The 23,392-nt window shown below is 33.1% G+C and overlaps 1 protein-coding gene across 1 annotated transcript in view; it reads left to right on the forward strand.

The window, feature by feature from the left end:
* Positions 1-23,392, forward strand: part of LOC127720330 (basement membrane-specific heparan sulfate proteoglycan core protein-like) — a 202,921-nt gene that overhangs the window by 92,541 nt on the left and 86,988 nt on the right. Inside the window, exons 25-39 of the mRNA XM_052226900.1 lie at positions 1,157-1,444; positions 4,453-4,580; positions 6,604-6,777; positions 7,592-7,684; positions 8,065-8,148; positions 10,938-11,083; positions 12,180-12,291; positions 12,854-12,967; positions 13,313-13,440; positions 14,121-14,272; positions 16,935-17,002; positions 19,540-19,680; positions 21,062-21,247; positions 22,193-22,291; positions 22,746-22,829. Coding sequence (XP_052082860.1) covers positions 1,157-1,444; positions 4,453-4,580; positions 6,604-6,777; positions 7,592-7,684; positions 8,065-8,148; positions 10,938-11,083; positions 12,180-12,291; positions 12,854-12,967; positions 13,313-13,440; positions 14,121-14,272; positions 16,935-17,002; positions 19,540-19,680; positions 21,062-21,247; positions 22,193-22,291; positions 22,746-22,829 — 1,997 coding nt within the window. The remainder of the gene's footprint in view (positions 1-1,156; positions 1,445-4,452; positions 4,581-6,603; positions 6,778-7,591; positions 7,685-8,064; positions 8,149-10,937; positions 11,084-12,179; positions 12,292-12,853; positions 12,968-13,312; positions 13,441-14,120; positions 14,273-16,934; positions 17,003-19,539; positions 19,681-21,061; positions 21,248-22,192; positions 22,292-22,745; positions 22,830-23,392) is intronic.

Genomic DNA, 23,392 nt, shown 5'->3' on the forward strand with positions numbered 1-23,392 from the left:
AATTATAAAAATAATTCTTTAAATGCATTCCACATGGTATCAAAGTGCTCTTGTCTCTTATTTTTGACTGCCATTATTTTTTCTAAATTGTACATATATTTTAGCTTTTCTTTAATGGCACTGAGTGAAAGATCTTTTGAAAAACATCTACTGTTGTATATATATTGTTTCATGTATAGAAAAATCAAATTATATGGGTCACCTTTTCGAACTTTTGATATATCTCCAAAAATAAAATTTAACTTATTCAATGGCAGGCTTACCCCACCAGATAAAAACCAATAATCAATATCTTGAAAAAAAATTTGGATAATCTCACAATTCCACAGAATATGTTCAACAGTTTCATCTTCTAATTTACAAAAAGTACATAAAGGGTTATCAATAAGTTTGATTTTACATAAAAATTTATTTGTGGCAAGAATTCTGTGGTTGATTCTGTACTGAAGCCACTGTAGTTTAGTATTGACAGTGACTGTAAAAGGTAGTTTGAATATATGTTTCCAAATGAGATCTTCACCTAATATTTCACCCCACTTCAGTTGTCCTGTTGGGGTCACATTGTTACTAATGAGTATTTTGTACATATCTTTAGAACCTTTTCTACTTTTAAAAAAGACTTGTAAGCAAGCTGGAATAAATGGACAACATAACTTATATGAATCTTTTTTGTAATTATTTGCTGCTTTTTTGATAGCTGTAATAACACTCATGTAATTCAAAAAATTTACATTGATATCATAACATTGCTGTAACAATTCTAATGAAATAAAAAATCCATTTTCATCTATTACATCATTTACATATTGTAAACCATGATTAAACCAATGTTGGTAAAAAACAGGTTTATTACAAATTCTAATCATATTGTTAAACCAAATAGGACTTGATAAAAAATATTCATAGTCCATATTCCAAATTGCAATGTTAGTCTCGCAGTGAATGATTAATTATATATATATCTTGCAGTTATTTGGTAGAGGGAAAATGAGGGATTCCAGAACTATTTTCACTCATTGATTGATTTATTAAAAAAAAAAAGATGTTTGCTTTGACTTTACACAATTTTATTGTCATTTACCATTTAGAGAAAATTGACATATGGAAAATATTATCTATAAAAGTGCTAGTATCTGTAAGTATGATTTATTTTTAGCTCCTCCCGTCATCAATTTACCACCAGTATCGAAGATAGATGTAGAATTAGGGGGAAGCTTCACCATTATTTGTGAAGCTGTGGGTACACCTACACCATTAATTGTCTGGAGATTGAACTGGGGTAATATCCCTACCGGAGCCCGTGTATTCACAAGCAGCAAGAGTGGACGAGGAAATCTGACAATTACTGATGCTCGTGTTGAAGATTCTGGTGCATATACATGTGAAGCTATAAACACACGAGGTTCCATCTTTGCTACACCAGATGCTATTATTATCGTCAGAAGTATGTAAAATATGTTTATTTTATACATTTGAAAATGGAAGTTATAAAAAAGGTAGAAATAGGACGTAAAATGAGGGCAAGGTCCTCAAAAACAGAAAATGAAAAATCAATATACTAGTGAATCCAAAAAATTTAAGCACTCATGTGAAACAGGAATACAAAATTAAACTGCATGTCAGAATTTCTACCATTGATATATTGAAAACTATGCATTTGTTAAAATTTTGTTTGTTGTCAACATATAGCAATTTTTTTGCCACATACAGCATCCTGACTTTTGGAACTTTTATGTCTTTTATATGATTCTATGACATAAAGAGAAAATAAATAAGATATTTTGTCTGCTTCTTTTTACAGAAAATTTAACAGGTACTTTATACAGAATGTAAGGATAAAGTGACCCAGTCTTGTCAATCCTGTCAATATTATTGACGCAGAAAGGATTCTACCACTGCATCAAGTGTGATACTATATTTCTCCACATCAGACAGTTAAATTAAAATTTTCATATTTAAAAGTTGAGGCTGACCGAGCATTTTAATACTCAAATTTTGAACATTTAAAATGCTTGTTAGGCTCAAGTTTTAGATATGAAATTTAATTTACCTGTCAAAATTGGAGAAATATTGTATTGCACAAGATTTGGTGGTGGTAACTGTCTCTCTAATGATTTTTTGACATAATTTATTCACTGATCTGTGAAAAGTTCTTTCTTTGTAAGTGACGTCATCAGTCACTTTTTAGCTCACCTGGCCCAAAAGGCTAAGTGAGCTTTTCTCATCACTTGGCGTCCGTCGTCGTCGTCCGTCGTCGTTAACTTTTACAAAAAGTTTCTCCTCTGAAACTACTAGGCCAAATTTGACCAAACTTAGCCACAATCGTCATTGGGGTATCTAGTTTACAAAAATGTGTCCGGTGACCCGGCCAACCAACCAAGATGGCCACCATGGCTAAAAATAAAACATAGGGGTAAAATGTAGATTTTGGCTTATATCTTTGAAACCAAAGCATTTAGAGCAAATCTGACTGAGGTAAAATTGTTTATTAGGTCAAGATCTATCTGCCCTGTAATTTTCAGATGAATCAGACAACCCGTTGTTGGGTTGCTGCCCCCGAATTGGTAATTTTAAGGAAATTTTGCCGTTTTTGGTTATTATCTTCAATATTATTATAGATAGAGATAAACTGTAAACAGCAATAATGTTCAGCAAAGTAAGATCTACAAATAAGTCAACTTAACCAAAATGGTCAGTTGACCCCTTAAGGAGTTATTGCCCTTTATAGTCAATTTTTAACCATTTTTCGTAAATTTTTGTAATCTTTTACAAAAATCTTCTCCTCTGAAACTACTAAGACAAATTTAACCAAACTTGTCCACAATCATCATTAGGGTATCTAGTTTAAAAAATGTGTCCGATGACCCCGCCCGCGAACCAAGATGGCCGACATGGCTAAAAAATAGTACATAGGGTAAAATGCAGTTTTTGGCTCATATCTCTGAAACCAAAGCATTTAGAGCTAATCTGATGAGGATAAAATTGTTCATTAGGTCAAGATCTATCTGCCCTGAAATTTTCAGACCAATCAGGCAACACGTTGTTGGGTTGCTGCCCCTGAATTGGTAATTTTAAGAAATTTTTGCAGCTTTTGGTTATTATCTTGAATATTATAGATAGAGATAAACTGTAAACAGCAATAATGTACAGCAAAGTTAGATCTACAAATAAGTCAACATGACCAAAATTGTCAATTGACCCCTTAAGGAGTTATTGCCCTTTATAGTCAATTTTTTAACCAATTTTCATAAATTTTGTAAATTTTTACAAAATATTTTCCACTGTAACTACTGGGCCAAGTTCATTATAGATAGAGATAATGGTAAGGAGCAAGAATGTTCAGTAAAGTAAGATCTACAAACACATCACCATCACCAAAACACAATTTTGTCATGAATCCATCTGTGTCCTTTGTTTAATATGCACATAGACCAAGGTGAGCGACACAGGCTCTTTAGAGCCTCTAGTTTTTTCATGATATCAAAATAGTATTTCAAATGAAAGCAAGAACATTTGGTGTCATAATTGAATTTTGACCAATGAAGAACTGGGATCAAACAAATCACACGTTGATTATAAAAAAACATATTCAACCAGTCAGGGAAAGTCTAAATTGGCTAAGAATGAGAGAAATATGATTCTCTAAATTTTTCATTATTTTCACATTTCCCAACCGATTGTGAAAAAAATTGTTCTCACTAGTGAAATATCAGTTCTCAGCAAATGATTGGTCGAAATTTAATTATGACGTCAAATTTTCTTTGTTTCTTCTGAATTGCCTATTGTGACGTCACGAAGAAAGGCAACCATACCTGGTGACATCACATATAAAGATCCCAACTTTCTGCAAATCTTTGAAAAGGAAGGATAAAAATCACCAGAGAAGCAGATTCCAACACAATAATTCGTGTATTACGATATTTCTCCACTCTCAACAGTTAAATTTTAATTATTTAAAAAGCTCGGTAAGCCTCGTGCTTTAAATAGTAAAATTTAACTATCTCAAGTGGAGAAATATCGTAACACACTTGTTACAGTGGTGGAATCTATAATTATCCACCAAGTGTGACAATACCTCATGATACATTTTGTGTATTTTACAACTTTTTTCCAATGCACACTCTCCCATTTCTACCTGAAGCACAAACATTTGTATATGTCAGTTAACATATTTTATTTTAATGTTTTATTTGTTTTATGGTAAAAAAAGAAAGAAATGAAACTTAACTTGTATGAAAAGTACATTAGAATAAGCAAGAATTTCAAAATATTTTTATCAAAATTTCACTCAGGCGTAAGTTTTTAAAAATTGTATAAGAATATGATTGGAATAGGAAAGAATAGTTATCAAGGAAAAGTTTTAAACAATCATCTTCAAAAAGTCATCATTTTTACTGGATATAGCTTAAAGGAATAAAACTCAAAGAAAAATGTCTTTTGTTTTATTATTAGGATACCCAGCAGGGCTTTGCCAACAGCCGTATTTCAATGTGGAAGCTTCTGTCACGGGTGACTGTGTTCGTTGTTTCTGTTTTGGACACTCTAACGAATGTTACAGCAGCAATTTACAAATTGCACAGGTATAGTTTATTTTTAGAAATTTTTAATTTTTAACAGTGTGAAATCTTTAAGGATTTATTTTGAAAAAACGATTTAAAATCTAATTATTTTTGCTTTGTAAATCTGATGGAAAGAAAATTGAAAGGCATTTCTGATTTAAAGGTTAGGCACAGGGGACTCTCGAGAAGTTTTGCCCATTCTGTACCTACTCTAATTGTTAACAAGTGGAAATGGCAAAATCCACATGAAGTGTAGTGTAGTATTGATGACATACACATAAATGGTAGTGTAGTAAAGATGATATGACACATGAATTGTAATGTAGTATAGATGACACAAGATGAACTGTAGTGTAGAAAGTATGACACTACCAGGCGACTAGGGAGAAGATGTGGCTTTCCCGTCCGTCACTTCCCTTCGCCCGACCCTCAAAAGCGAAAACAAGTCGCCCTGTGGTTTACGATACTCGTTTTCAGTCGCTTTCATCATCACCAATATTCAATTTTTACCAATACGATGAAACAGCAATTTTTCATTTAAAAGTAAAGAAATTCAAGGCATAGACGATTTATTTTCTTCAGAAAAGAGGTTAAAGCATTGATTTCAAAGTTGGTGGCATGTTATTTCATAAAAACAATTTTTTACCACTTCCGGTACTTGTTACTCAAAGGGTACATCAAATCATTCTAACTTTCGGCAAAATAAGTTGATGAAATTTGTCTGAAGTAAATTTGTTATCCTTGTATTTCATTAAAAACGTCATATTCCTTCCCAAATAGCGTGTCAAACATCGTTTATTTTTTGTAAATTTTTCTTCGTCCGCCATTTAAATTATTGGGCATATTATTGTACAATTACGGATCAGAGTTGGGATTTCATCGGAAACGGACCTGCTATGACCGAAATCCAGATTTTTACGATAATTACTACGGACGCATGAATGGCACTGCTAACAGACAAAAATTGATCCAAAAAGGAAAAATTACGCGGTTAGATCTTCTTGATTAATGTATATATTTCCATGTATATGCATTGTTTCAATTTATAAGCTAAAGTTGCTCAACTCTGGGACTATTACACTAATATAATTATATTATGTCCAAGCTTAACGTTTTTTAATTGATATAACAACTTTCTTTTCCTTTTTGGTATAAAAAAAAATCTTTATTATTAGTGCCAGATATTTAATTGTTTTTTCTGAAAAGAGGACTCGTATGATTGTGTAACTAGATATGATAAAATTAAACAACTTTAAATTTGAAGAGTTACTTTAATTGTATACCCAGGTACAAATTCAACAATATAAAAAAATTAAGATACATATGGCCCTTAATGTATTATAGTAAAAACCAAACATTGTAGCGCTGCGAGCGAACAAGCACTTCTCTTTCAAATCTCACCACTTCTCCCTCTCAATTTCAAAAAGAGAAGTCACTTGTCCCTATGATTCTGAAGTAGTGTGAGCCCTGGTAGTGTAGTAAAGATGACAACATATGAACTGCAGTGTAGTTTAAATGACACAACACATGAATTGTAGTGTAGTAAAAAAGACACAACACATGAACTGTAGTGTAGTAAAGATGAAATGACACATGAACTGTAGTGTAGTAAGGATGACATGACACATGAACTGTGGTGAAGTAAGGATGACATGACACATGAACTGTGGTGTAGTAAGGATGACATGACACATGAACTGTGGTGTAGTAAAGATGACATAATTTCTCTACTGTCAGAGGCTACTGTAATCCTACTAGTTTTTATGAATAATTTATATACACCAATTTTTTTATTAGAAAAATATCAGTGACATAATTCGTTCAGAATCTTATCAAAATTGAATTTTCACATATTATGATGAAAACATCGACCAAAATATGAAAATCATTGAAATGGTGGCAAAAAAAAAATGCATATGTGAAGATGAAATATTAAATAGCACAATTTAATTGATTCTGACATAATTAAGAAGTAAATGCAAGAAGAGTTATACTTGAAAGTATGGGAAGGCTATTAGTTTCAATTTTGTTTTGTATCTTTCAGATAAACCTAGTTGGTGATATGAAATTGTTAGACACGAATGCATCAAGGACAGTTGAGACAGCCTATGTTCAGCAGCTGCCATCATTGAGGGGTGCACAGGTGCCAAGATTTGACCGACTGTCACCCAATATGTATTATTACTGGAGTCTTCCCAGCGAGTTTCTGGGTGAAAGGGTAATTATTTTGAATTATTTTATTTTCCAGGGTACCAATTTTTTTGGATTGAAGACGAATTGTATTTTTGAAGATATTTGATTTTTTGGTTTTTCTAAAATCTGCATACATACTTATAGAAAATTTGTAATTGTTGAACATTTAAATTTTTAATTTCTTATACACATTAATAGAAAAGAAAGGGTATGGGGTATCCATCCATGACACAAAATCAATACAATATGAAAATAAGGAGATGAGGTATGATTGCCAGTGAGACAAATATCCACCAAAGTTCAAGTAAAGTGGATGTAAGCAATGCACAACAAAAAACACAAAAGGCAAAGGAACACCACTTTTATTGCCGTTCTTCATCTAAAAGTTACAGTGAGGCCTAGACATGGAGCAAATAAACTCTCACCTCACTGCCAGTTTAAGACTGCCCCTAGCACCGGTTTGAGCGGAATTCTTTGCAAACTGATGATCATCCCACAAAAATCAGTATCCAATGAATAATAATGAATTTTCAGTAAACAACAAATCGTTTCAATATATTATAAAACTGGTTTAACTGCACCAATTTTTGTGCATGTACTAAGTTGGGCTCTTTAGACCATGTGTTGTTGTTTATTGTTGTTAGTCTTTTTTTCTATGTCTATTATTATGAAATAGCAAGTACTGGAAACTAATAAATTTTTTTAGAACACTGATGTTTATTTAAATTTTTACAGCCAATGAGTTATGGTGGAAAACAAAAATACAAAGTGTATAATGTAGTTATAGATATAGGAAAATTAAAAAAATTCAGAAAACTTACATATATTTTTTTTTACAGTTAACAAGTTATGGTGGCAAGCTACAATACAATGTGTACTATGAAATAGCTGGTTCTCAGTATCCAACTCAGCAGTCAGATGTTATAATTACGGTAGGTTTATTTTTTTTGTAACTATTGACATATGGGTAAAAAAAATTAAAAAAAAATTAGCAAATGGAATTAATGAACACATGAAATGTATTATGAAGTGAAGTTTTAAAAAAAAAATGCCAAATTCAGGTTTTGACTCAGATGATAACAGAAGTTGCATTTTTTCCCCTTAGAATTACTTATGGGTAAAAAATTTAAAAAAAATTAACAAATGAAATAATGAACAAATGAAGTGTATTATAAAATGAACTTTTATATGTATATGCATAAGGGTTTTGACTCGGATTTCAAGGTTCACTGACTTTCCAATTATAACGTGCCTGCAGATCATGGTGTTCTATGGACACATATTCTTATTTTCATGTCACTTTTTCTTTTAGGGAAATGGTATTACCTTGTACCACAGAACTTCTACACAATTCCGTCCAAGAGGAGATAACTCTGTATCAGTTGCATTTTTGCCGGTAAGTTATTAACCTATATAAAGCCAGTACATGTGCAAAACCATATGAATAAATGAAAACAACAGGTATTTTTGTTAGAAGGTGAACGGTTGATTAATTTACTATTCAAATTTTCAAAAAAGAAAGAAAATTTAAGAGATGAAATGACGGAAATGAAACGTCTGTTTGAAGGAAAGGGCTATTCCATTAAAATGTATGTGGGAAGGTAGGAAGGGCCTTTCAAAATATCCCTACGACCAAGAACTGTTTTTTAGATAATTTTGCATAATGGTAACAGACGCATACTGAAAAAAGACCCATGACCCACAATCAATAATTAAACTTGCCTTCCTTACCCTCCCACATACATTTTAATGTAATAGCCCTAAGGAATAATAAGGCATATTTTGAGGTCTTTTTTGGCTGTCAATTATCTGGGGGTCTTTGATAGTTCTTGTATATGAATCTCTATGAAAGACTCGGTCTACAACACATTTTTGCATAAGGTAATTAATACATAAGTGTAAGGGCTTCTAAAAAGTGCCTTGTCCTTCAAAGATATCTTTTACGTTTTTTTTTTAACACTCATGAAAAGGAATATCCCAAAGTACAGTAGAACATTGATGTCTAGATTGTCAATAAGAGAACACTGTGCATTTCTAGTAAAACCATTTTAGTCTGTGAAAAGTGTTTATTGAGGACTGTGTAACTAAACCTCTCACAGATAGAACAACTCCTTAAATAATGTGGATTCATTATTATTCGTTGGATACCAACTTTTGTGGATTTCGTGGGTACAGGTTAACCACTAAAATAAGATGTTCAACGAAAAACAAATTTTCTATCAGCTTGTATGCAGACTTCGGTAAAACCTTAAAATTAAATATCCACGAACATATAAGTTTTCCTTAATCCACGAAAGTTGGTACCCACGAAAATAAATGAATCCACAGTAGTCATTTTGAGGTTTTCTTCAGTTCAAAAATAATTCAATGATTATTATTTGCATTTATTAGTGTGTTTATTGGTCAATGGATATGAATACAAGATTTGAGGCTCCATAGAGTACAACCTAAGGTCAAAAGGTCATGTTTAAATTTGCCTCAGGCCACCAGGTCAATTTTAAGGAAAATTAAAACAGACATCCCCAACCCATTTTTATACAACTGCAAAAATTTTTTTTGGATCGTATAATGGTATGATGTCATCGTCTGCGTCAGCGTCTGCATCTGCGTCGTCGTCCAAAGATACATTGGTTTCTGGACAATAACTCTAGTTTAAGTGAATGGATCTCTATTTTTTTAAGAAGGTTCAATACCACAAAAGGAAGGTTGGGATTGATTTTTGGGATGATGGTCCCAACCGTTAAGGATATTGGGGGCCCAAAACAAGCATTTTTCTAGTTTCAGGATAATAACTTGTGTATAAGTATTTCGATTGCTCTGAAATTGTACCACAAGTAGAAGGTTGGGATTCATTTTTGGGGTTATGGGGCCAACAGTTTAGGAATTAAGGGCCAAAAAGGGGCCAAAAACTAGCATTTTTCTAGTTTCCAGACAATAACTTGTATGTTAGTGTATGGATCTCTCTGACATTGTACCACAAGGTTCCATATAACAAAGAGAAGGCTGGGATTGAGTTTGGGGTTAATTGCCCCAAACATGTAGGAATTAGGGGCCAAAAAAGGGCCAAAAACAAGCATTTTTCTAGTTTCCAGACAATAACTTGTGTGTAAGTGTATGGATCTCTCTGACATTGTACCACAAGGTTCCATATAACAAAGAGAAGGCTGGATTGAGTTTGGGTTTAATTGCCCCAACATGTAGGAATTAGGGGCCAAAAAAGGGCCAAAAACAAGCATTTTTCTAGTTTCCAGACAATAACTTGTGTGTAAGTGTATGGATCTCTCTGAAATTGTACTACAAGATTCCATACTACAAAGGAAAGGCTGGGATTGAGTTTTGGGGTTATTGCTCCAAGGGGGGTTTTAAAAAGTTGGGGGGGGGGGGGTAATTTTTTTCTTTAATTTTTTAAGGGATTCATATTTTTTTTCAAAATTTTTTAAATTTGGAATTTTTGTAAAGTTTCAAGAAGAAATCTTCAATTGCACAGTATTGCACAATGGATTTATAAGATCTTTGACCACATTTATTTTGTGTCAGAAACCTATATTATGTCAAAAATTTGATCACAATCCAAATTCAGACAGTATCAAGCTTGAATATTGTGTCCAAATTTGCCCCAACTGTTGAGGGTTCGACCTCTGCGGTCGTATCAGGCTGCGCTCAGCAAAGCATTTTATTGTTCTTAAGCCCAATAAAATATATAGGTCACAGTTTCTTTTAAAAGAGACGTCAGGTCACAATGTAGCAAGCCAAATCCCTAAGGTCTCAGGTCAGATTTGACTGTTTAGAGCCACATGATTACAAAATGGGATTTCATGAAATACTGCATTCAAATCATAGAATTCCACTAAAAACTGATATGGAGGTCTTAAACTTGCAGTGAGGTGTGAGTGTTTGCTCCATATTGAAGGGAGAAATGTGATTTATGAGATAAATGCAATAAAGATTCTGTTATCTTTGCTTTAGGTTAAAACTCGTTTTCCTTTCTTTTCAATTTTTATTTATGGGTTTTAATTACTACTGTAATTTGATATTCAGATGCATTTTTGTAATGATAAAATCATGGAAGAAGTCTTAACTTGCAGTTAAATATTTTCAGAGCACAAAGTTCTACTGCATGTAATTATAAGTTTAATAGAGGATCTAGTAATAATATTTATAAGAGACATAATTTGATAATTTTAGAATGAGTGGACAAGGGAGGATCAGCCTAAGAGAGGAGATACCCCAGTAAGGGAATATGCCTCCAGGGAGGACTTGATGATGGTTCTAGAAAATGTTGAGTCCATTCTCATCCGCTCACAGTATGATGCCAGACAGACTCTAACAAGGTATGGTAGAGTGAGTGACCCATATTCGCCGCAAAATTCGTTCATTTCCACTTACATTCGACCTACATTCGAATATTAGGAACTTTTTATGTAGGTTTCAGAAATTTTACTATATGAAAAAAATGTTTGATGAAGGAATTATCTTCAAAACATTGGTTAATTGTTCTAAAAATGAACGCAAACTCAAGAGGAAATCAAGTTGTTCGTGTACCATGGGGGACACATTTTTGCCGCAATGTATGATATGACCATCCTCATTATCCTGGTATATTATAAAAACGAATGTTTGTAATTACATGAATAAGAATGAGAGATCATTCCTATATGATTTTTCTCACAAATATTTACTTTAAGACTGCGCATGATTGCAATATAAATCTTACATAATAGCCCAAATTGTTTAAAAACACCTGCGTATTTCTTTATATGTGCGAATAACCTTGAAAATGGGATATAGAGGAATATCAACTGTTCGAACATTACAAACAGCCGTAACCATCTATTTAGGCAAAAACTGGGTAAAGGCACACAAATTTTACAGAAAAATAGCAAAACGGCGAAAATGTGTCCATGGCGAATATGCGCCACCCACTCTACTGTTATTAGAATAATCTAAAATAAGGAAATATGGTATGATTGACAATGAGACAACTATGAACCAGAATCTAAATGACGTAGATTTATAGATCACTGTAGGGCCCTCGACAATGAGCAAAACCCATGCCGCATTTCAAGGCCTTAACATAACAAAACATAAAAAAAATAAATGTGAAAACCAACGACTTGACATTTTTTGTACAAGGCTTAGGTACAGGTAAAATAAGAGGCTTTGCCTAGCATTTTTATCCTGTTTCAAGCCGATTGCCAATGTCAACAGGTCATTTTTAGGCAAAAAAAACAAGACAAAACCAAAAAACCAAAATATAAAACTGATCAGATTTGATCATTTTAAAGGTCCCACTGGTCCTTTTAAATAAGAAGTCATTTCACAAGGGGTCCACAAAAACCCAAAAAGGTCAAAGATAAAATTTGGTTTGTCTTTCCATTTTGGAGCCACCTTCATCACTTAAGATAAATATATTTTTTATTTTTACAGGGTTAATGATTTAATCTTGACCACAGGAGTACAGCAGGATACAGGTTTAGGCAGAGCTGTGTATGTAGAGGACTGTGTTTGTCCTGCTGGACATACTGGCTTGTCTTGTCAGGTGAGTTACTTCCCTTGCTACACCACAGGTTTAGGTAGAGTTGTGTGTGTTGAGGATTGTTTGTCCTGCTGGACATACTGGATTGTCTTGTCAGGTGAGTTACTTCCCTTGCTACATCACAGCTTTATGTAGAGCTGTGTTTGTCCTGCTGGACATACTGGATTGTCTTGTCAGGTGAGTTACTTCCCTTACTTCACCACAGGTTTAGGCAGAGCTGTGTATGTAGAGGACTGTGTTTGTCCTGCTGGACATGCTGGATTGTCTTGTCAGGTGAGTTACTTCCCTTTCGGCACCACAGGTTTAATTGATTGTGTACTATTGGGAATAAAGAATTGATCAGTCAGGTAAACAGAATTAATTTTTTTTGGCATTAGCATTGATGTCCAGTTTTGTTTGACAGAAAAATGTTGAATAACTGTTCTTTTCTGGAAAATAAATAATGTTGAATAAATGTTCTTTTCTGGAAAATAATAATGTTGAATAACTGTTCTTTTCTGGAAAATAATAATGTTGAATAAATGTTCTTTCTGGAATTTACAATAATTTCTTTTTTATATTTTAGGATTGTGCCGTTGGTTACTATCGAGTAAGAAATGGACCATACCTTGGAAACTGTGTAAGGTGTCGCTGTAACGGTCACTCAAATGATTGTAATCCTTTGACTGGTCAGTGTAGGGTGAGTAAAAAGCTTTTTATGCTTCTTAAAGAAGAAGATTAAAAAAAATTGTCCAGTTTTAATCAAACATCTTCCAGAGACAATTTCAATTTGTAAAATACAAATGAGGTAAAGTGAATATACTGTTTGAAATTTATAGCATTGAAATTATTGTACATAAACATAACATTTGAATTCAACGAAAATTTTCTGAATTCAATAAAAGTTATATATAGTTTATATATAAAATATTACAAAAAAGTATGATTTTCAGAGACATAAAAGTTTTATTTATTTAATTCTTTCATGCAGAACCATTAGAGAAAAGAGAGTTTTTTTAAAATAATTTTCAAAATCTCTTTACAGTCATGTCAACATAACACTGAAGGGAATAACTGTGAAAATTGCGCACGAGGTTATTATGGAGATGCCACTCAGGGTACTCCAAACGATTGTAACACATGTCCTTGTCCACTCACAGATTCAACCAATCAGTAAGTTTAAAATCAAAGTCACAGTGATGTTTGTTATGCCAAGGAAGTGTATCAAGTTTATATTTTTTTTACAAAAGATGAGATTTTCAAGCTCTCTTTAAAGACTTTTCAATAATTTTCTTGTGTCCCTTGTTTTTAAAATTTTTCACCTATTTGGCTGAATAATATAAGATCTTTCTCAGGTTAAGAAATGTTCAATGTGCATGTCAGAAGGATACGTAACATAAAAAAAGAAGATGTGGTTCAATTGCCAATAAGACAACTTTCCAACAGACCCCAAATGGGATGGATATAAGCAACTATAGTTCACTGTAATTAAAACCAATACACTAGAGTCAGCTATTATACATAGTGACCCCGACATGAAAAACTGTAAAACAATTCAAACTGAAAAAAAAAACAAATGGTCTGATTTATAACACAACAATAAATGAAATAAAACATGCAGCAACCAAACACAGCCATTGAATTACAGGTTTCTGACTTTGGAAAGGCATATATATATATATTGTGGTAGGGTTAAACATGCTTTTAAGCACTCAACCCTCCCCTAACCTGGAACAGTAGTATAACAGCACAACATAAGAACAATCTATAAAAATCAGTACAAAATGGCCTGATACATCTAATCTGCACACAAAACATTTTAAGTATTTTACGATTTCTATTTAATCCTACAGATTTAGCCCCACCTGTGAGATTGATCGAAGAGATGGACAGGTAACATGTACAGCCTGCGCTCAAGGTTATGAAGGAAGGCGATGTGAAAGATGTGCTAGGGGTTACGTAGGAAATCCACAAATTGTTGGAGACTATTGTCGAATCAGTGATGGTTTGTAATACTGAGAACTGTTTTTAATATTGACTAGTTACTAGTTTTCTTGGATATTGTTGTTAGGGAAAAAATGAGTTTGGAAACTTTGAGAAATATAAATTTAAAGTTGCTTTGTAAGGAAAAAAATTGTTTTCCATCCACAAAACGTAGACCAATCGGAAGAAATGAATACTGTGGATTCATAATCAGGCGGAAACCCAGTTGAAATTAAACAAAAGAAATAGAACTCTTTTTTAGAGAAGGTAAAAAAGACCAAATTGGTAAATTTGAATTGTTTACATCTGTTTCTATGGGCTTTAAAAGTTTAATGAATGTGCTTAATTTGGGATTTTATGCGTGTTATGTATGTGTTTTTACTTGAATTATGCTATGGAGCTTTGCGATATTTGTAAACATTTAAATTATAGACAGATTTTCACAAAACAGTCGATTGTGTAAGTTGCAAATACATGTGGATGTTTTTTGTGCATAAGCATAAATTCGGCCGAAAAAAATCCTAAGAAAGATAATAGATTGATCTTTTAAAAGCATTAATTTTGCATCTCTGCCCCCAGCGAAAGTTTTTTGGGAAAATATCCCCAAAATGGGCAATAATTTCATCGAAAAGAGAAAGTCGAGTACACCTTTTTATGTTCAGGCGTGTTTGAGTTGGCTATTCTGTCTTGAAAACGTATTAAAGAAAAATATTTGATACATCATCTCGCTTCAGATTCTGTTTTTTTTATATATTTAGGCTCTAGGTTGATATAATAACATTAAACATTTACAGTACTAAAAAATTAAATATATGTGTCAAGTGAAATACCTTTCAAATGAGTCATAACAACAGAGTAGTTGTGTTCAAATAACAAATTTTTACTAAAAGTACTTGACGACAGACTTTTCAAGTGGATCTTAAAAATGCATAACTTCATTTTTTTGTGTGTTATCTAGGGTAATTAGTCTTCAACCTCTGAAAATTTTAACTCTGCCCTTCCACGAAATATTTCATTAGAATTTTTTAAAATATTTTTCAACTTTTGAAAATTTCCCCTAACAACCGATCAGACAATAGTTTTAAGTTGACCAAATGCATAAAAGTACATTACATGATGCTCAATAGCTAGTAGATACATTTGTCTTTTAAAATACAACAGGCATATAAGGATCGTAATGATACTATGGATACATTCGGTTTTCAAGAGCTAAATTCATAGCGCGTCGTCACTACAATGGCTTCTATTTTTATGATTATAAAAACTAGGTGGCATAATGGGGAGATAATTTTGACAAAGTAGAATCCTTACTGTTATTATTAGTTGGATACCAATTTTTGTGGATTTCATGAACACAGGGTAACCATAGTTTTAAATGGTCAAGGAATTGCAAATTTTCTATAGGAATATATGCAGACTTTGTCAAAACCGCTAAATCAAATATCAGAGAAAAATATGCGTTTCCTCGATCGACACAAAAGGGCAAAACCACTAAATCAACTATCAATGAAAAATATGTGTTTCCTCAATCCGCGAAAAATTGATATATACGAAGAAATAAATGAACCCACCGTACACAGTAAATAGTAGTCTTGAAATTCCTCTTTGAAATATTTTTATTTATAAATTTGAACGCCTGCTTGCTATTTACAATTTTTTCTAAAGGAATTATATCCTAATAAGTTAATGTAAATTCAGACATTTCTGTGTGCATTTATTATTGTGATTTTTGAACAATAAACAGAAATGTGATATTATACATTTATTTCCCGTGCCGGAGGGAGATATGAAGATTTGTTCACCCAAGAATATTCATATTTCACGAGGGCTCTGCCCGAGGGAAATATGATTTTTCGAGGGTGAGCAAATCTTCATATCTCTCGAGGCAAAGGGAAATGAATGTTTTATTCCACTGCCTATGCTTTGTTTACTATCAATACATTAAATATTATTTTGCATACATTTTTTTTCTTATCCGCTTGTTTTTGTAAGTCAAACCAAACACGACATACCCATTTATTAACAGTAAGGATCAAAATTTAATTATAAGTCTTTTTGTTTTATCGTCTGAAATAAATTTGAACATGATAATGATTTTTGCTATCGCTATTTTAAGAAGAATAAGAAGTTCAAAACGTTATGTACATTAACCGCGCGTAACGTCGCACGAAGTAATCCCGACATTTCAGAGGGGAATATGATCCTCAGAATGGAATATAAAGATTTGTTCAATGACACGTGGGATAGTCTCAACCAATCAAATATTGATTAAACTATCAATATGTTTAAACAGTGGAATAATAATTATTATTACAATTTCAAGATATGCTACATACAAATAATTCTCTCATAGATAAAAGCTGGGTGAATTTATTTTTGCAATGTATATCATGTTACAATTATCAGAATAATAAATAATACTGTAAATTCAGAAATTATTACGTGCATTTATTATTGTGTTTTTTGAAGAATGGACAAAAATGCGAAATTAATTATTGTGATTTCAGAAAAATCTGCGTCAAATATGTATCAGTTATTAGAAGGCAAGTTTGTATTATTGTAATATTCACCCAGTCACATTAAATGAATAATAAAAACCTCAAAATAATTTCTGAATTTACAGTAATCCCAAATTCAATGGAACTTATAAGTTATATTTCGTCATAAGTATTTTTGTTTTATAGAGAGGTGTGACTCCAGAGGAAGTTTAAGTCAGCTACCCGATTCCGTTACCAGACAATGTACATGCAAGGTAACATTTTTAGCTCACCTGGCCCGAAGGGCCAAGTGAGCTTTTCTCATCACTTGGCGTCCGTCGTCCGTCGTCGTCCGTCGTCGGCGTAAACTTTTTACATTTTGAACTTCTTCTAGAGAACCACTGAATGGAATGAAACCAAACATGGCATGAATGTTCCTTATGAGGTGCTGACCAAGTGTTGTTACTTTGTAGCCGATCCATCATCCAAGATGGCCGCCAGCGGTGGACTTAGTTTAACATAGGACCCTATGGGAAATACATACAAATGTCTTCTTTTAGAGAACCACTGAATGCAATGAAACCAAACATGGCATGAATGTTCCTTATGAGGTGCTGACCAAGTGTTGTTACTTTGTAGCGGATCCATCATCCAAGATGGCCGCCAGCGGTGGACTTGGTTTAACATAGGACCCTATGGGAAATACATACAAATGTCTTCTTTTAGAGAACCACTGAATGGAATGAAACCAAACATGGCATGAATGTTTCTTATGAGGTGCTGACCGAGTGTTGTTACTTTGAAGCCGATCCATAATCCAAGATGGACGCCAGCGGGGGACTTAGTTTAACATAGGACCCTATGGGAAATACATACAAATGTCTTCTTTTAGAGAACCACTGAATGGAATGAAACCAAACATGGTATGAATGTTCCTTATGAGGTGCTGACCAAGTGTTGTTACTTTGTAGCGGATCCATCATCCAAGATGGCCGCCAGCGGTGGACTTAGTTTAACATAGGACCCTATGGGAAATACATACAAATGTCTTCTTTTAGAGAACCACTGAATGGAATGAAACCAAACATGGCATGAATGTTCCTTATGAGGTGCTGACCAAGTGTTGTTACTTTGTAGCGGATCCATCATCCAAGATGGCCGCCAGCGGTGGACTTAGTTTAACATAGGACCCTATGGGAAATACATACAAATGTCTTCTTTTAGAGAACCACTGAATGGAATGAAACCAAACATGGCATGAATGTTCCTTATGAGGTGCTGACCAAGTGTTGTTACTTTGTAGCGGATCCATCATCCAAGATGGCCGCCAGCGGTGGACTTAGTTTAACATAGGACCCTATGGGAAATACATACAAATGTCTTCTTTTAGAGAACCACTGAATGGAATGAAACCAAACATGGCATGAATGTTTCTTATGAGGTGCTGACCGAGTGTTGTTACTTTGAAGCCGATCCATAATCCAAGATGGACGCCAGCGGTGGACTTAGTTTAACATAGGACCCTATGGGAAATACATACAAATGTCTTCTTTTAAAGAACCACTGAATGGAATGAAACCAAACATGGCATGCATGTTCCTTTTGAGGTGCTGACCAAGTCTTGTTACTTTGAAGCTGATCCTTCATCCATGATGGCCGCCAATGGGGGGACTTCCTTTAACATAAGACCCTATGGGAAATACATACAAATGCTTCTTCTAGAGGTGCACTGAATGGAATGAAACCAAAACATGGCATAAATGTTTCTTATGAGGTGCTGATTAAGTGTTGCTACTTTGTTGCCGATTTACTGTTCAAGATGGCCACCAGGATTTTTTATTAAATTACAGGACCAATATTAAACCAAATTTGACCTCACTCATTATTAGGGTATCTGTTATGATTTTAATCTATTTTTACATGATTTCCAAAACCAAAGTAGAATCAGGTGAGCGACACAGGCTCTTGAGAGCCTCTAGTTTTAATATTTAAGGTTGTAAATTTTTTAATATTAACTTAATGTAAAAATAGTAAGATGTGTTATGATTGCCAATGAGACAACTTTCCATCATAGACAAAATGAAGTAGAATTTAACAACAATAGGTCACGTTTTGGCCTTTAACATTCTGCAAAACTTTTCTGCTTACAAGCTTCAAAAGGCCATGGCATAAGAAAATGTAAAATAATACAAAACTAATAGCCTGATTCATCTACCAAAAACATTTTTTTAATATTTAAGGTTGTAAATTTTTTAATATTAACTTAATGTAAAAATAGTAAGATGTGTTATGATTGCCAATGAGACAACTTTCCATCATAGACAAAATGAAGTAGAATTTAACAACAATAGGTCAAGTTTTGGCCTTTAACATTCTGCAAAACTTTTACTGCTTACAAGCTTCAAAAGGCCATGGCATAAGAAAATGTAAAATAATACAAAACTAATAGCCTGATTCATCTACCAAAAAAACAAAGGAAAAACAAATATGTTTTACCTACGATTTCATGGAGTAGTTGAGTTTTATTTCACATTTTACATAGTTATCAATTATACAAATCAATATGTAGTCTTTGATATTGGGTATCCTAACATGTGATATTTTGTATATTTTTGTCATTATTTTGTCATTTCATTCTAACTAATCATTTGTAATCAAAGATTTTGGCCCCCATAATTGGCTAAAAAAAATATCTTGGAATTTTATATCATTTGTCACCTAATAAACCCCCCGCTGCAAATAATACTTCAACACTAATTCTAAGAACACAAGAGCTAAAATGACCCTATCATTTTACATCTTTCTCTTCTAGACAAATGTGTATGGAAGGAATTGTGACCAATGTAAACAAAATACATTTTATCTGAGTGTAAACAATCCCTATGGCTGTGTCTCTTGTTTCTGTATGGGTGTGACTCGACAGTGTACCAGTACCTTCTGGAATAGAGCCCAGGTAAGATACTTATTTCTGTATGAGTGTGACTCAACAGTGTACCAGTACCTTCTGGAATCAGACCCAGGTAAGATATTTATTTCTGTATGAGTGTGACTCAACAGTGTACCAGTACCTTCTGGAATCAGACCCAGGTAAGATATTTATTTCTGTATGGGTGTGACTCAACAGTGAACCAGTACCTTCTGGAATATAGCCAAGGTAAGATATTTATTTTCTGTATGGGTGTGACTCAACAGTGGACCAGTACCTTCTGGAATATAGCCCAGGTAAGATATTTATTTCTGTATGGGTGTGACTCAACAGTGAACCAGTACCTTCTGGAATATAGCCCAGGTAAGATATTAATTTTCTGTATGGGTGTGACTCAACAGTGGACCAGTACCTTCTGGAATAGAGCCCAGGTAAGATATTTATTTCTGTATGGGTGTGACTCAATAGTGTACCAGTACCTTCTGGATTAGGGCCCAGGTAAAATATTTATTTCTGTATTGGTGTGACTCAACAGTGAACCAGTACCCTGAGGAATAGGGCCCAGGTAAGATATTTGTACTCGGGTATATGTTAGCAAACAACCTTAATCTGATTGGCTTTTATACTTAGCGGGGGAAAACTGTGAACTATTATAATAAATTATCTAGTTCACTAGGTTAATGATACCCCATTTTAAGTCATTGATTAGGGGCACAAAGAGTTCATGAGAAATTCTGTATTTCTAATAGTTTGAGAATGTTTTTACTTGTCCAATCAGAGAACAGTCAATAGGACTATCATGTCGAAACCTTGGCATTATTGTTTCGGTAATGGGAGAGTTTCTTTAATTTAGTTTTCCAATTACTAATGTTTTAAATAAAATTTTGCTCAGACAATGTTAAAACCTCCAACAAATTTGGCTGCTATGAATCTTTCTGTTCACACATTGTTTTCAATTTAATGGAATTTTATGCGACTGTCATACAAGTGAGAGGTTTAATCCACCATTTTCTACATAAGGAAATGCCTGTACCAAGTCAGGAATATGACAACTGTTTTCCATTCGTTTGATGTAGTTGAGGTTTTGATTTTGCCAATTGATAAGGGACTTTCAGTTTTGAATTTTCCTAGGAGCTTGGTATTTTTGTTATTTTACTTTTTCCTATTTTGAGCTGTGATTTAATTTATTCTGGTGGATACTTTGATTTCGTAGTTTTAACAAATTCTGCATACAATACTATTTAGAATTTATAATTTATTGACCACTAAAAAGTTTTCGTCTATACCCTCGAAATCCACTTAAATTTAAGAACCTCTAAAATGTTAATGAATCCACAGTATCTATACTAAATGCAAAAATTACACTTTTATCAGGTAAATAATTTTATACATGACATATATTTGATAGATTGGAGCATCCTTCACTAGAGACAGACAAGGATTTTCATTGGTTGATATTGCTCAGCGAGAAGAACCAACCACAGATGGTTTTACTGTTAACAGCAATGTCAGAGAGCTGGTCTACAGAAGATTTAACACACTACCACAGAGAGTATATTATTGGTCACTGCCTCAGAGGTTCTTGGGTGATAAGGTAAATCTTTTTTTTGTTTGTTTATTCATTTTGATAATAAATGGGCTGATGACAAATATTTCATTCGTTTCATGGAAAAAATTTAACATGGTTTATGCACAAGTTAAACATAATACATTTAATATCAAAATACCTAATAATAAAACAAAAACTCATAAAAGATACTTTGCTTATAATTTTGTACGCCAGAGGCCTGTTTCATTTACAAAAGACTAATTAGTGACGCTTGAATCAAAAAGGCCAAATAAGATACAAAGTTGAAGAGCATTGAGGATGCATAATTTTGAAAGATTTTGCCAAATGCAGCTGAGATAATCTATTTCTGGGATAGAAAAATCCTTACTATTTTGAGCAATTCAAAGTTTTGTAAACATCTAATTTATAATTATGATAATATTGAAATGAATGACATCTGGTATAAAGCTTCATGATAGGATGTTCTACCCTGTTATGTTTGCCACGAGTGCGGGAGGTCTTGGGTTCGAACCCTTGCCTAGTCAAGCCAAAGACTATAAATTGGTATTTGCTGCTTCTCCTCAAATTATGCGGTATTAAGGAGTAAGAGAAAAGATTGGTCGGCTCAGAGTCAGAATAATTAGTCCGGGTAAGGTGACATGTCTTCCTGTGGACTGTTACCTTGTGAACTAGCACGTTAAAAATCCGGCTCAGCATGTCAGTCTAGTACAAAGCAGGGTTACTATTTATATTACATAAACATGTTCTCTTCCTGAATATGCATATTAATTTGCAGCTGGACGTTTATAAGCATCCATCAATCATCATCATTTACCTTGTGATGTAATATTCACATCCATTGCTAATTATCATTTTGTTTACCAGATACTTTTAGGGGGTTAATATCATTAGTGAGCAAAAGCTCTTGTAGCATTTTTTTTTTAATGTGAAATGCATGCAAAAAAATAATCAATCATATGTCTATTACAGGTGACATCTTATGGTGGGAATCTTAACTTTGTGATCAGCTACAGACCTGGACTGGATACCAGTCCACAGGACACTGCTGCTCCCCTGGTAGAAATAAGTGTAAGTAGAATCAGTTCAAAATGCAATTTTGCTTTCAGCTGCAAAAATACTAAAATTAATTGTGTTGCAGTGAAAAAAATGGGGTACAATTCATTTTAGGAAAAAAAAGTCATCCTTTTTAAACATGGTAACAAATTACCTTTGCAATTATTGGTTGGCTCATAACAGGATCAGGGCACCAAGAAAATACCTGTTTATTTTATGGACATTACACACCATTTTTTTGTATTGCCTTATATACATAGTAGAAGGACATTGTATTATAATGACATCAACAGCAGTAAAGTAAGCTATGAAAGGCCTGGTATAATAAAAATAAGTAGCTTTACTGAAGAACAAAACTTAAAAAAAGAAAAGAAACAGTTCACAATTTTAAGTACATGGGTTTGAGTCATCTCATCAATGATATACTCTTTTTATTATTTATCTTTTATGGTTTAATTTCTGTTTTCAGGGAAACGATATAACATTAGTTTACAAAGACAAGACTGCTCCAACATCAAATACACCTGCAGTATACAAAGTGCCATTATATGAGGTAAATTTTCAGAAGGGGTACCTTAAAGCAGGATATTCATGAAGTTTTTATCTACTGCAATAACTTGAAACTTGAAATGTTATCTGGTTTAAATTGCTTTTAATTTTTTGAAGATTTATGAAAAGTTAATTTAACAGATTGTATTAATTAAAAACAGAACTGATTTTGTACTACAATAACTTTAAATATTATCTGGTTTAAATTGTTTTCATTAAAAAAAAAGGAAAGTTAATTTAGAAAATTGCATTAAATAAAAAGATAACTGATTTTGTAAACAATAATTTATTTGAAATAAAACAATATGCTATGAATATCTCTGATTACAAAGATTGAGGCATAAGAATACAGATAACAAAAGCTATGGAAATTCCAAGAACTTCAATTCTTGATCATTGGAAAAAAATCTAATTGTTTTATATAAAAATAAGAAGATGTGATATGATTGCCATTGAGACATCTATCCACTAGATTCCAAATAATGTGGATGTTAACAACTATAGGATAACCAAATAGATAAAAAAATTGAGAATGAAAATGGGGAATATGTCAAAGAGACAACAACC

Source organism: Mytilus californianus, unplaced genomic scaffold (assembly GCF_021869535.1).
Source record: "Mytilus californianus isolate M0D057914Y unplaced genomic scaffold, xbMytCali1.0.p SCAF_11, whole genome shotgun sequence".
In the NCBI taxonomy this organism is placed as follows: Eukaryota; Metazoa; Mollusca; class Bivalvia; order Mytilida; family Mytilidae; genus Mytilus; species Mytilus californianus.